Here is a 13,299-nt window from a genome sequence, read left to right as displayed (position 1 = left end):
ACCCAAATACCTGTGCTAAATCATGAACATATTACCAACTGACATCCGACAACTGTTGTATAGATTTTCCTCGAATTTAAATAAATCTGTGTGGCCATGGCTCCAATAAGTCACTTTATTCAAACAAACATTTTCATGACAATTCAATATCTTGTAGAAAATATTTTTCAATTGAACGGATCTGGGTTCCTTTCTCACTTCTTGGTAATTCTGAGTTCAACAGCGTGCCCTCCATTAAAGAAGGTTCACTATTATTGGGAAAACTTTGGTTGCAGCGAACTACGTGGCTTTCCTCACGGGATTCTTGATAGGGGTCACTGATTGCTTTAAATATGAAACTAATTAAAGAATGCAACGATCACAGAACATGGTGATATAATCCGATTGAGAAGAACAACACTGAAGTGTCGTTAATGCCCGTTATAAACGGGCCCTTCAACGAGTAAGGTAAATGGCCATACATGGCTGCAAACCCTTAATGCTGGCTCTCTGCTCAGTGTATAGAAAAGCCAGTAGGATTTCTCATGTGTTTTGAGATCGTTTAAAGGACGAAAATATTTTTCAGAAACTGTACCTTTGTATCGGCATTCACGTTGGTGGATATCTCCATTTGCGGGTTTCAGAATGTGGGAGGAAGTTCAACCAGAACTCAAAATCTCCACCTACTTTTTTGGTAAAGGATCATTATTCATGAACCAAATTGTCAACGGGTTAATTCATCCTTCTCCTTCACCGTTAGTCCCCCATACTTCATGTACAGAATATGCTTTGCAGTGGAGGATGACTTCCTTCTACTCTAAGCTCCACCTCTGTTCATTTAATCTTCTCCGATTTGTCTGGAACCTAGAAGTTGTTGTTTGTAGAACAGGCGACTTTTTAAACTTTCATGTGGAGCTCTGTCCGAATGTGAGGCAGAGATTCCCTTCCACACTGGAGAAGGTGCAGCCATTATCCTTTTCAGCACACATTCCAGCTGCTCAGTGTGGCCACACAGACTTAGGCCTCAGCCATTGAGGGGTCTGTGTCCCTTTGGTCACTTTCTGTGAATGATCGTCATTGTTTGGCAAATTTATGCAACAGCCAGCCATTTTGCTTTCCTGAATAGGGTGTGCGTGTGTGTGTGTATGTGCGTGCGTGCGTGCGTGCGTGCGTGCGTGTGTGTGTGTGTGTGTGTGTGTGTGTGTGTGTGTGTGTGTGTGTGTGTGTGCGCGCGTGCTTGGCCGCAACCAGTCATCATCTCCACTCGAGAGTCTTCAAGACTGCACGTAGCCTTCTACATGCTGCAACACGATTCATGCACCAAGCTGTCTCCTTATCGGTGCTGTGCCCAACGGAGCTTTTCCCAGGACTGAAGCCTTGATCTTCCCCACAGCAAGGAACCATGATTCATGGACCAAGCTGTCTCCTTATCTGTGTTGCACCCAATGGGGCCTTCCCCGTACTGAAGCATCGATCTTCCCCACAACAAGTTACCATGATTCATGGACCAAGCTGTCTCCTCATCCATGCTGCGTCCAACGGAGCCTTCCCTGATGCTGAGGCATACTGAAGTGTGTGTGTGTGTGTGTGTGTGTGTGTGTGTGTGTGTGTGTGTGTGTGTGTGTGTGTGTGTGTGTGTGTGTGTGTATGCTTCAAGCAAAGGTTATTCCCCCCTTTAAACGCTCATCAAAAGGGGCTGTAACACCTTGACGTTTTAGCCAGCATATGGCAAGGTACAAAAATGTATGTAAAACGCTGGCGCACGCTGAACTATTGATGTTTTTTAAAAAGTTTTGGGGTATAATAACGTGTTGGACATCTGCATAACGTATTAGTAACGTACACAGAACGTTTCAATCACATATAGATAACTTATACCAATGAATGCTGAGCGTGTTGTCGGCATTCACAACCTATGCCCAACGATAGTCTAACTTATGCATAGCACGTGGCAGCGTATCACCGACGATCACGTGGCGTAGGCTATTCATAGGCTGCGGCTCGACGATTCAAATCATAACCGTACGAGACATCGAAGTGTGAAGCCGCTGTCACACCTTGACCTTTTTGCCAGCGTATGCCGACGTATGAAAAATTTGCCGAACCAAGCTGGCACACGTCGAATACGTTATGGGTAAGTTTTGTATACGTTAAGAGCACGCTGGCATACGTCGTAGTACGCTGGCATGCGTCCTAGTAAGCTGGCATACGTCGAGAAATTTTCAGCATGTTGAAAATTTCTCGACGTACTCGGCGTATGACACACGTTCCGCATACGCTGGCCATAAGTTTTTGGCACGTTATGCAATCGTTGGCACAAGTTAATTGTACGTTACTCATAAGTCGAAACACGTCGAGGTAATGGTTTGCGTCAGTGTTCCAGACTCCCTGTTTTTTTTGGTTTTTTTTTCTTCGGTATGACGGTGATTTTGATACTTCGATTTCTAGTGCGGTTGTGATTTAAATCGTTGAGCGGCAGCCTATTAATTATATTATATTATAACCGCAATAGAAATCGAAGTGTCAACATCACCGTCATACCGAAGAAAAAAAAAAAGAAAAAAAATGGAGTCTGGAACACTGACGCTAACCAGTACCTTGACGTGTTTGACTTATGAGTAACGTACAAGTAACGTGTGTCGACGATCGCCTAATGTGCCTACAACACGTTACTCATAGGTTAGAAATAAGTTTTGGGTACGCTAAACATTACATCGACGTGTTTCGACTTATGAGTAACTTACAAGTAACGTGTGACGACGTGTGTCAACGATCGCATAACGTGCCTACAACTTATGGCCAGCATTATGCGGAATGTGTGAGTCATACGCTGGCATACGTTTTAAAATTTCAAGCATGGAAAACTTGTCTAACAGGTCGGCGTACGACGACGTATGCCAGCGTACTACGACGTATGCCAGCGTACTACGACATATGCCAGCATGCTCTTAAACTATACAAACTTACACATAACGTATTCGACGTGTGCCAGCGTTTTAGCCAAATTTTTCATACATCAGGCATATGCTGGCTAAATCGTCAAGGTGTCACAGGGCCTTAATGTTACTCGCCCCCCCCCACCCCCAGTCTCAGGCCAGTGCCCCTGTGCCCCATCATTCACAATTGTGAATTCTCCTGTAGATATCAAGGTGTGCTGACTGTATGAAGGATTTTCCTCAAATTGTGCAATTGTACGAGCACTCATTATTATTATTACTTCTCATGTGTGTTTTAAGGCGGGATGATTGAGTCAAAGATTTCCCCGATTGTGCATCAATGTTGACATTCTCTCCTCTGTGATTTCTAAAGTTTGATTTGAGCTCGTGCGATTTTGTGATGGATTACCACAAATTTTGCATTTATGTGGGCATTATCCTTGTTTGCAATATTCTTTCTCCCCATTGTGAATTATTATGTGTTTTCAAGCGAGATGACTGAATAAAATCTTTTCACACAATTTACATTGCTATGGGCATTCTCCATTATGAATTTTCAAATGTCTTTTGAGGTTGCATGAGTGAATGAATGATTTTTCACAAACTGTGCACACAACACGTAGACTTTTAGAATAGTCATCTCCATAATGAACGTTTCATTCACCTTCCCTTTAAGGGTTATTGTGTAATTAAATGTGTTGGGTTGGGTAGTTAGCACCCCCTGTCAAACTGTTGGGATAATAGACATCAGCGTGTGATGACGTGTGCCATGACTGCTGTCATCACAGAGCGTGTGTGTTTTACAACCCTGGCATTCAACGTGTGCTCTGTACACAAGCATTCTGGAATGCGTGCAAAATTCTCGCATTCCCCTTTATTGTTTAAAGCCTCACAAAGTCTTTGTTTGTCTATTCGTCTGTTTGGACGTCTTCCCTGGAATGTAATTTATTGCTGTCTTCCCCTGAACTGTATTCAGTTTCCCTAATCCCTGTTTATTCCCCTACACCCAAAATGATTGGCAAACGAACGAATACACGACCCAGCCTCCCTGAAATGATTGCCCATTCCCTGGCTTTGTGCCATGAACATTGTTGGACGTTTGAGGTTCGTCCCAGGAATATGGGGGTTGAAGGGATTCTCCCCATGTTACGCGTGGAGCTCTGTTCAAGACGACAGCTGGAAGGACCAAATGACTGAATATCCGGCTGGGCAGCAGAATGGGCAGAGCTGCGGCGGAACCCTCCAATGGCTGGCATGGGGCCAGCTCATGGGGTCTGACGTGGCCCAATGGCTGGTCCCAGGCCTCCTCGGGGGATCTGACGTGTGGCTCTTTGGCCTCGCCTGCCTCCAGGGCTATAAAGCTGTGCTCGGCGCACTGATTCTCTCTCTCTCTCTCTCTCTCTCTCTCTCTCTCTCTCTCTCTCTCTCTCTCTCTCTCTCTCTCTCTCTCTCTCTCTCTCTCTCTCTCTCTCTCTGTCTGTCGTCACCCTCGAGCTACCTTGGGCCTGGCTGTCACACTCTCTTTCTTCTTTTGCCACGAGCTATCGGGGTCCTGGTCGTGGAACGAGCTCGTTCTCTCTCTGCCTGGGTCATCACACTAGTTTCTTCCCTGGTCCTTGAAGCTTTGGTTACGGAGCTGGTGGACCCTCGGTGGTGGAGAACAGTGTCAGGGCCATTTCAGATAGTGGTACCAAGTTGGGTCGGTGACAGTGACGTACATACCAGTCCCAATTTGTCTCCCCATGTGTGTGTGGTCTGGTGGGTACCCTGTTTTGTTAGGAGGTCAGAAAGGCATAGGTTAAATCTGCAACTTGTACATTTGCTGTCCTTTTTATAACTACATACCTTGATTACGCTCTTTTTATTGTATTTCTCCTTTTCCTGCCCCCGGTTTCCCTTTGACACCATTAAAACTCTTAAGTTCCCATCCCTCCTTCCCACGTGGCCCAAACAAACAAATCCCATGTGGCCCTAACCCTAACAAACAAATCGTTTTAAAAATGACGCACAGGTACCGTTAATGTGAAATTCAACATTAAAAAGACGAAGGAAAACAGCGACTGCTGGAGCGACTGAAGTTGGGCATTGCCAGAAACAACAATTTATCGATATTTTTCTGAAATTGAAATGAAAATAATTGAGAAGGCACTTTCTTCCACATTAAGTGTACTTGTGTGTCATTATATGTATAGTTTGTACATTTTCTGTCATTGTAAGTCTGATTTTGAATAAAAAAATGCTAATTAAAAAAACAAAAATTTTGATTTTTTTTCCTTAAAATTAAGATAGCATAAAAACTTGACCTGATTGAGCGAAATTAGATACATTTCTGAATTCAGCATGCAAAAAACATGTATGAACCGTTGAGAAAACCTAGACCTCTGAAAAAAATATTTCAAATGCAGCCCAGTGATATTTTACAAAATTGTTTTGTGTTGTATCTGTGGGCCATCTTTTATTTCTAAGTATTTGTGGGATGCTTTGTTTTGTAGTTCCTGTATTCGTCTCGGTCAATTTTCCAAAAATCTTAATCCCAAAGGCAAATGGTGTTAATTTATGGCATACAAGCTATTTCGGGGTATTGAACTCAAATCTGATGTATACTCAGCTCAAAAATGGCCGATAATGCCTTAAAATTGAGAAATCCAAGATGGCCACCAACGAAGGGCTGAAATGCATTTTTGTTCATATCTTTTTGACTAAACAAGGTAGAAACTTGAATGAAATGTTCCTTTGGAAGTTTTTCATATATGGGGAATCCAATGCCACATTCAGTTTTGATATAAAATGTGAAGAAACTGATTGAAAGTCATATTTATTGCAAAAATTGTCCTTTTTGAAGATGAATAATTCGTCGACCAGATAAGATCCGCAAGCCCCATCCCTCTCCCTCCCCACCAGGAACACAGACCACCCATTTTTTAAAGCCCAGAGGCACTACGTATGGTTTAAATGTTAGCAGGAAATATATTAGGGATGCAATACCCATTTTGGCTTAGCAAAGAAAGGTACCCCCAAATAACACTGATGCGCTTCGACGTAAACCAACATTTGACAAGCAATTTGTTCATTTGCAACACGAGAACAATGACAAGAATTTTGGATTTAATCGTGCATGAATTGCATGAGTTTATCATATTTGCTGTCAGAGCGTTATATACAGTCTTTCATTGTGTGTACAGGTAGATGTGCACACATGAACTTATTCCTGGTCATCATGACTGTTCCGGTCGTTGTCACCAATTTTCCTGCAGTTGCATGCCTCGATGCAATTCATGCGAATTTCCCTGCAGCTGCAGCGTTGGCTGAGGGACCCCTTCGTACAACCACATGAGGTGATCTCCCTGCATGCTTTCGGGATAGGTGGCAGAGAGAGAGAGTAGCCGTGGCACTAACTGACCGTCCAGGTGCATCCATCCCATTTCGGTCACTGGAGGAAGAGCAGGATATGGTGAGTGTGCTTGGTTCCAGACACTTGCTTGATAGTATGAACGCATGATGTGAAACTTTGCTGCATCTGAGGTTGGTGGCAGAGTCTCTTGTGCACGACCGATACAAAACAACTTGACTCGTGCTTTGTTGCATGTATCGACCTCGGGCACGCCATATATCTTACAGATGAATTTCTCTGTTGATATAGCTATGTTTTCTGTTGAACCCCCCTGCAACTACAACGACTGGTCCATCTCTCAGGCTGTGTTCAATCAGTTGGTTTGAAAGTAGTAAAGTGAGATCTGCTTTATTTTCCTTGAGTGCCATAAAGCTAGACCAGTCTGATGGGAGAGGAACTGATGGCTCGTTGTCTATTTTACGACGCACTGGTCGGTGGCGCTGCTTGCGTTTGGTCCTGGTACCTGCTTTGATTGATTTGCCTTGATACCTGTCGAAGACTACGTCGATCCTCTGGTATTTTGCTCCCATCTTGAACACATTGTTAGCAAATGTGTTGGCATAGTCACCAAACGTTCTAGTGTCAGGCGGCTTTCCAAGTGCCATCACAAGTGCTTGGCCATTAATGAGCAGGCAGCTCGGTTCATCGAGTGTAACATTTGCAGGAGTTTGGACTTGTTGCGTCAGTATGTTTGCAAACACAGACTTGTTGGTGGAATGTAGACTACCACTAGTTGTGGCCAAAGATAGTGGGACGGTCATGAGTTCATGCTTGAGGATGTTTTCTAGGTTTACCTCGCACCCTGCTCTATAAGCTGTTATGAGCCTTTGTAGAATGTTCCTGTCCACTTTGATAGTGTTTTGCTTGCCCTTGGAAAGTTGCACGACTTCGTACAGAGGCATATGTATTGGCCTTATTCTTTTTAATGGGTGATTTCAGATCCAGGTGCTGGTTACTATCTGGAGGCTCACACAGACGTTTGTCCACGAAGACTTTCATTTGCGCCTGTGAGCCCTCACATATTATTATTATGATATATTATATTATTATTTGGATTATATTATATTGGATATATCTACAATGAGAAAAAAAACTGCAAACTGAGTAAATTATTCCTGGACACATAGGATCAACCTGCTTGTAGATCTTCTCAGGTCAACGAATTATTCATCTTGAATCAGTTTCTTCACATTATATATCGAAACTGAATATGGCATTGGATTCCCCATATATGAAAAACTTCCAAAGGAACATTTCATTCAAGTTTCTACCTTGTTTAGTCAAAAAGATATGAACATAAATACATTTCAGCCCGTCGTTGGCGGCCATCTTGGATTTCTCAATTTTAAGGCATTATCGGCCATTTTTGAGCTGAGTATACATCAGATTTGAGTTCAGCACCCCTCAACAGCTTGTATGCCATAAATTAACACCATTTGCCTTCAGCACCTTAGACACATTTTCACAGATTTTGCCAAGTCTATATTGTTGTGCTTTCATCGATTGAGCTGTTGTCTGTTCTTTTTGTGTTTCCTTGCACAAATGTGTACTTGGCACATTTGTCAAGACCAAACTCCATTCGGATATCCTCCGAGCACTGCTTTACTGGTTTCAGTTTATCTGGCAATTTCTTATAATTTGGGGCAACGAGTTTTGGATCATCCATGTGCAGTCGGAGTGTTACCTTTCTTGTTTCTTTAATAGCTTTTCTATTGCATATCAGATTATATCCGGGTCCTTGTTCATTGATGAGGTTACTCAGTGGGTCCAGAGCCAGACAAAGCAGGAGGGGGGAAAGACCATCACCTTCTAAGATACCCCATCATATCTTTACTGCTGAGATTTCAATCTTTCCTTCCAGGTCAGGTAATATCAGAGTTGTGTTCCATAGAGGTATTACTTTTTCAATCAATGTGACTATTTGGGGGTCAATTTGTTTACAATGTCAAAGGCTTTTTTGTAATCTATCCAGGCTGTGGATAAGTTGGTTTGTCAGAGCTTGCAGTTTTTGAGGATGCTTTTATTTACAGCAAAAATAAATGGTCTATTGTTCCATAACTTCCCCTTTTACATCCTTTCTGCTCTGCCTCGAAAGCTCATTGTTGAGTGAGGTGGTCATAAACTGCATGCTCGAGCGTAGTGAGGGTGGAGAGCATGTAATTGCTTCAGCCAGAAGTTTGGAATCCCATCCGGGCCTGGGTATTTGAAGTTTGGCACGTTTGCGAGTTTTCTAATTTTCTCTTCATCAATTGTGATTGTGTGCATTTCCTGCAGATGTTGCTTTTTATTTCCAGGTGTCATATCCAATCTGCTTCCTTGTGTTTTTTTTGTCTTCAAATGTCCACTACCAGTCAAAAGGTTTAGAATAACACCATTGTTCCAGTTTTTACTGAAATTTAAGCAGTTTAATATTTCAATGTACTCTGAAATTAAAACATAGAACCAACAAACAATTGCAGATAAAAAAGAAATCATGGAACTGTTTTGTTGAACAAAATTTAATCTAAATTTTTGACTCATCAAAGTAGCCACCTTTTGCAGATATAACAGCTTAACATACTCGTGGCATTCTTTCGACAATGGAAATCAAATATTGTTCGGAAAGTTCTTCCCAACACTGTTGCAGAAGTTCCCACAAATGTGTTGCACTTGTAGGTTGCTTTGCTTTCACCCTTCTGTCCAGTTCATCCCAAACCAGCTCAATGGGGTTGAAGTCTGGAGGTTGTGCTGGCCATTCCATGATTTGAAGCCTACCGTCTTGTTCTTTTCTTCTAAGGTAGTTCTGACATAGCCCGGAGGTATGTTTTGGGTCGTTATCTTGCTGTGGGATGAACCCCTGACCAACTAGGAGTAGACCAGAGGGTATTGCATGGCGCTGCAAAATGCTGTGGTAGCCCTTTTGGTTCAGGGTGCCAGTCACTCTGTGCAGGTTGCCGACTCTGGATCCAGTAAAAGAGCCCCAGATCATCACACTTCCTCCTCCATGCTTGACAGTTGGTGTCACACACCGAGGAACCATCCTTTCGCCCACTCGACGGCGTACAAAACCCTGCGTGATGAACCGAAGATTTCAAATTTTGATTCATTGGTCCATAAGACCTTCTTCCAGTTTTCAGTAGTCCACTGGCAGTGCTTCATGGCCCAAGCAAGCCTCTTTTTCTTATTTTGCCATCTTCGCAATGGCTTTCTTACTGCCACTCGACCTGTTAAACCTGCAGCTCAAAGTCTTCTCTTCACAGTTGAAACTGAGACTTCCTTACTTTTACCAGTGTTAAGCTGTGCTTGAAGCTGCTGTTCTGTGAGCCGCCTATCACGCAAGCTGTTGACTCTCAGAAACTTATCTTCTGATTGTGTTGTGGCTTTGGGTCTGCCAGACCTCTTCCTGTCAGAGTTTCCTCCAGTTTCTAAGTGCCTTTTGATGGTGTAAGGAAACTGTACTCACTGACGCCTTGGCGCCTTTGTAATTTCTCCAAAGGAAAGACCTCCACTTTTAAGGGTTATAATGGTCTGTCTGTCTTCCTTTGTTAATTATCTTTTTCTCGCCATTATGATATACCGGTATATCTCGTCAATATACTACTTCCTACAGTGTAATATTGTCCAAATAATGCTTCAGAGGGTGTGGCAACACAGTCTGTTCCAACACTGCTTTGAAACAGACAGAGGGTTTGTAACTAATCAACAAAAGTTGGGACACCTGTAGGAATTGTTTGCATCAACTTTCAAGGCTTAATTTAATTCCATTGCTGCAGAACAGCTGCAATTGCTAACCCATTACTTGTTCCCTGAAAAGGGCTTTTTTAACAACTCTGAAACTTACATTATTTTTCAGTTTTTGGAAACCTAAACTTTGTTTTTTAACCTCTGGAAGTTTACTGCTTAGCTTTGTACCATTTCAGGTTATTCACTGGACTTGAACTGCTTAAATTTCAGTAAAAACTGAAAAATGGGGGTGTTCTAAAAGTTTAGACCGGTAGTGTACCTTTCCAGAATTTTTCTCGGTTCTCTTTTTTAAGGGGTTTTCACATTTTGTTTTTGTTTCCCTAGCAGCCTAGGTCTTGGTAGAATGTTTTCGGGTTGTTTTCAAACTGCTGATTTTGATTTCTTCTGTTGTTGACCTCATCATAGTTTTTTTATTTCCCTTGCTATCTTTGTATTTGGAGTTTATTATGGGCATCTAATGGGTCAAGTCCATTGCTTTCTATGTTATAATTCTTTTTTATTTGTGTGATTTTGTTTCTGTTTCCTTCTGTTTCACCTTCTTAAATTGTTCTATTTGTCCCGTTTCCACCCTCAGTCGGTCTTTCTGTTTCTCATGTCTGTTTCTTTGGTGATGTTTTGTTTCTGGTCAGGTTATCACATCAATAATTTTTGGTGTCGTTGTTTGCCTGTCATTTTCTCTTGGACATACAGTGCTGCTGCAAAACTAACATCGTTAATTTCTCTAAAATTCAGTGATTTGGGAAGCAATATCATGACTGCTTGATTTAGTCTCCTTACTTGTGTTTTAAACTGTTTACTCGGTGGAGATGTGGTCATTGCTTGGGTGATATTAATTTGATTTCCTCTATGTTATGAGCCAGTTCATATTCTGACCGATGCTGTTCATTGTCAACCTCCTCTTCCACATTCTGTTGTCCATTATTCTCCTTCTCATTGTGATCTATCCTTGTTGCTATTATTTATTCTGTTTGCAAAGGTGCTAATTGATCTGAGTTTGCGACTTCAGGGAATTCTATCTCTTGGGGTGCTGCTGCAGCATTTCCTCCTGTCATTCTCTGGCTGGACCTGTTGTGGGGTTTTCAGTCCTGTTTCTTGTTTTTTCAGTCCTGCGCACCATTGTGAATTTTCATGTGTGTTTTAAGGTTACATGACTGATTAAAAGATTTTGCACAATTTGTACATTTGTATGGCCGTTCTCGATTGTGAATTGCCATGTGCGTTTTAAGGGTGGAAGACTGATTAAAAGATTTTTCACAACTTGAGCATTTGTACGGCCGTTCACCAGTGTGAATTCTCATGTGTTTGTTCAGGGTAGAAGACTGATTAAAAGATTTTTCACAACTTGAGCATTTGTATGGCCGTTCACCATTGTGAATTCTCATGTGTTTTTTAAGGGTGGATGATCGATTAAAAGATTTTGCACAACTTGTGCATTTGTATTGGCATTCTCTGTTGTGAACTGCCATGTGTGTTTTAAGGATGGATGACTGATTAAAAGATTTCCCGCAGCTTGAGCATTTGTATGGGCGTTCACCATTGTGAATTGCCAGGTGCCTTTTAAGGTTGGAGGACTGATTAAAAGACTTCCCACAGTTTGTGCATTTGTATGGGCACTCACCATTGTGAATTCTCATGTGTGTTTTAAGATTGGATGATTGATTAAAAGATTTTCCACAAACAGTGCATTTGTTTGAATGTTCTCCATCTTGAATTCTCACATCTGATTTAAGGTGAGATGACTGAATGCAAGATTTTCCACAAACTGTGTATTTGTATGGGCATTCACCTTTCTCTCCTTTATGAGCCTTGTGAAAATTATTCTCTGCAACCATTTCATTATCCGGTTTGTCTTGTTTGTAGCAAGTCCTCTTGTTTGTTTCAGTTGGTGAGTCCTGCAGGCTTGTGTCTGTGCCGTTCATAAAAGTCGGTGCAGCCTCTCTTGTATATTCAGTCGACGCCCCTGTAAATACATCATCACATGACCTGTAAAAAAAAAACAATCTGATTTTGTTCAATACTTGTAGCATCATTTTTGACAAATGTACCCAAGCAAACATGTACGTATGTATTTGTTCCACTGCAGAAAAGTAAAAAAAAAATTATTTATGTAAGAACACGTACAGTACTGTGCAAAAGTTTGCGTTTTTCAAATGATATTCATGCTTTCAGGTAAATTAATATAATTATCAGTGATAAGTCATTTGTGTTTATCATTATAAACTAGCAAATACAACCCGTCACTTCGCTGACGTGAATATTGAGGGAGGGGACCGAGAGATGAGGGAGGGGAAGGATAGAGGATAGAGGAGGGAGAGGGAGGGATGGTGGGGCGGGGAGGAGTAGAAGGGGTGAGGAAGGGGGGAAGAACGAGGAAGGGATGGGGGTGAGGTGAGTGACACCAAACATCGCCATACACTCCAAGAAAGGAGGGGGGTGGGAGTGAGGAAGATGGGGGAGAGAGGATGGGGGAAGTGGGGAGGGCGAACCGGTTTGAGAGGTGGTAAGCATGAGGGAAGGAGTTCTCAACTTGTTTGGTCGTGGGACTTGTGGAGAAAGGGGGGGGGGGGCTAGTACAGTATTGAATAAAATGGGGTACGTTAAAATAGCACGTTAATACAGCACGTGGACACCACCAGGAGATGTCAATGAGGGGTGGAGAGGAGAGGGGGTTTGGGAGGAGGTAAGCATGAGGGGAGGTGGAGGGAAGGCAACGTGATGAGAAGGGAAAGGAACGTGATGAGAAGGGAAGGCAGCGTGAGGGCAAGAGAAGGTAAGGCAGTATGAGGAGAAAAGAATGTAGTGTGAGGGGAAGGGAAGGCAGCAAAAAGGGAAGGGAGGGCAGCGTGAAGACGGTTATCAAGATCACATAGCAAGCCATTCTCGCTTGCAGCTTGAAAAGCTTCATTGGTGAGACCCTGTTATTTGTGGTGGTGGTGAAAATCCTGCATGAGATCATAAACATGCTGTTGGTAAAGGTGGAGTGGTTCTGTGGGCTCACAGAACAGCAGGATAATAACGAATAGACCTCTCTTACTTACTGATCTTTGTGCATTTTACTCTCAGCAAGACACTGGAACCATTTGTTGTGATATTTTAGAAGATTGAGAAGCTGGCAGGATTGCTTGAATGTCTCATAAAATTTTACATCCATCATTCGAAGACCCTGAAAGCTTGTGGCACCAGTTTTGTGAGGGAGCAGGAGACAGAGGTCGAATGCTTATCCTTGGCTCAGATGTACAGAGAACACTCTGCCTATCATCTTAACCTTGT

The 13,299-nt window shown here is 42.5% G+C and overlaps 1 protein-coding gene across 1 annotated transcript in view; it reads right to left on the bottom strand.

Annotated features, from left to right (window-relative positions):
* Positions 1 to 101: 101 nt before the first annotated feature.
* The window catches only part of LOC147009473 (uncharacterized), an 88,883-nt gene continuing 75,685 nt past the window's right edge, over positions 102 to 13,299 (bottom strand). The window contains exon 7 of the mRNA XM_085861188.1: positions 102 to 11,989. Within this exon, the coding sequence (XP_085717314.1) occupies positions 11,130 to 11,989 (860 nt within the window). The 3' untranslated portion in view covers positions 102 to 11,129. The remainder of the gene's footprint in view (positions 11,990 to 13,299) is intronic.

Source organism: Eptatretus burgeri, chromosome 17 (assembly GCF_056783735.1).
Source record: "Eptatretus burgeri isolate ZD-2024b chromosome 17, Ebu_testis_v1, whole genome shotgun sequence".
Lineage (NCBI taxonomy): Eukaryota > Metazoa > Chordata > Myxini > Myxiniformes > Myxinidae > Eptatretus > Eptatretus burgeri.
This window is presented reverse-complemented; position numbering and strand designations above follow the sequence as displayed.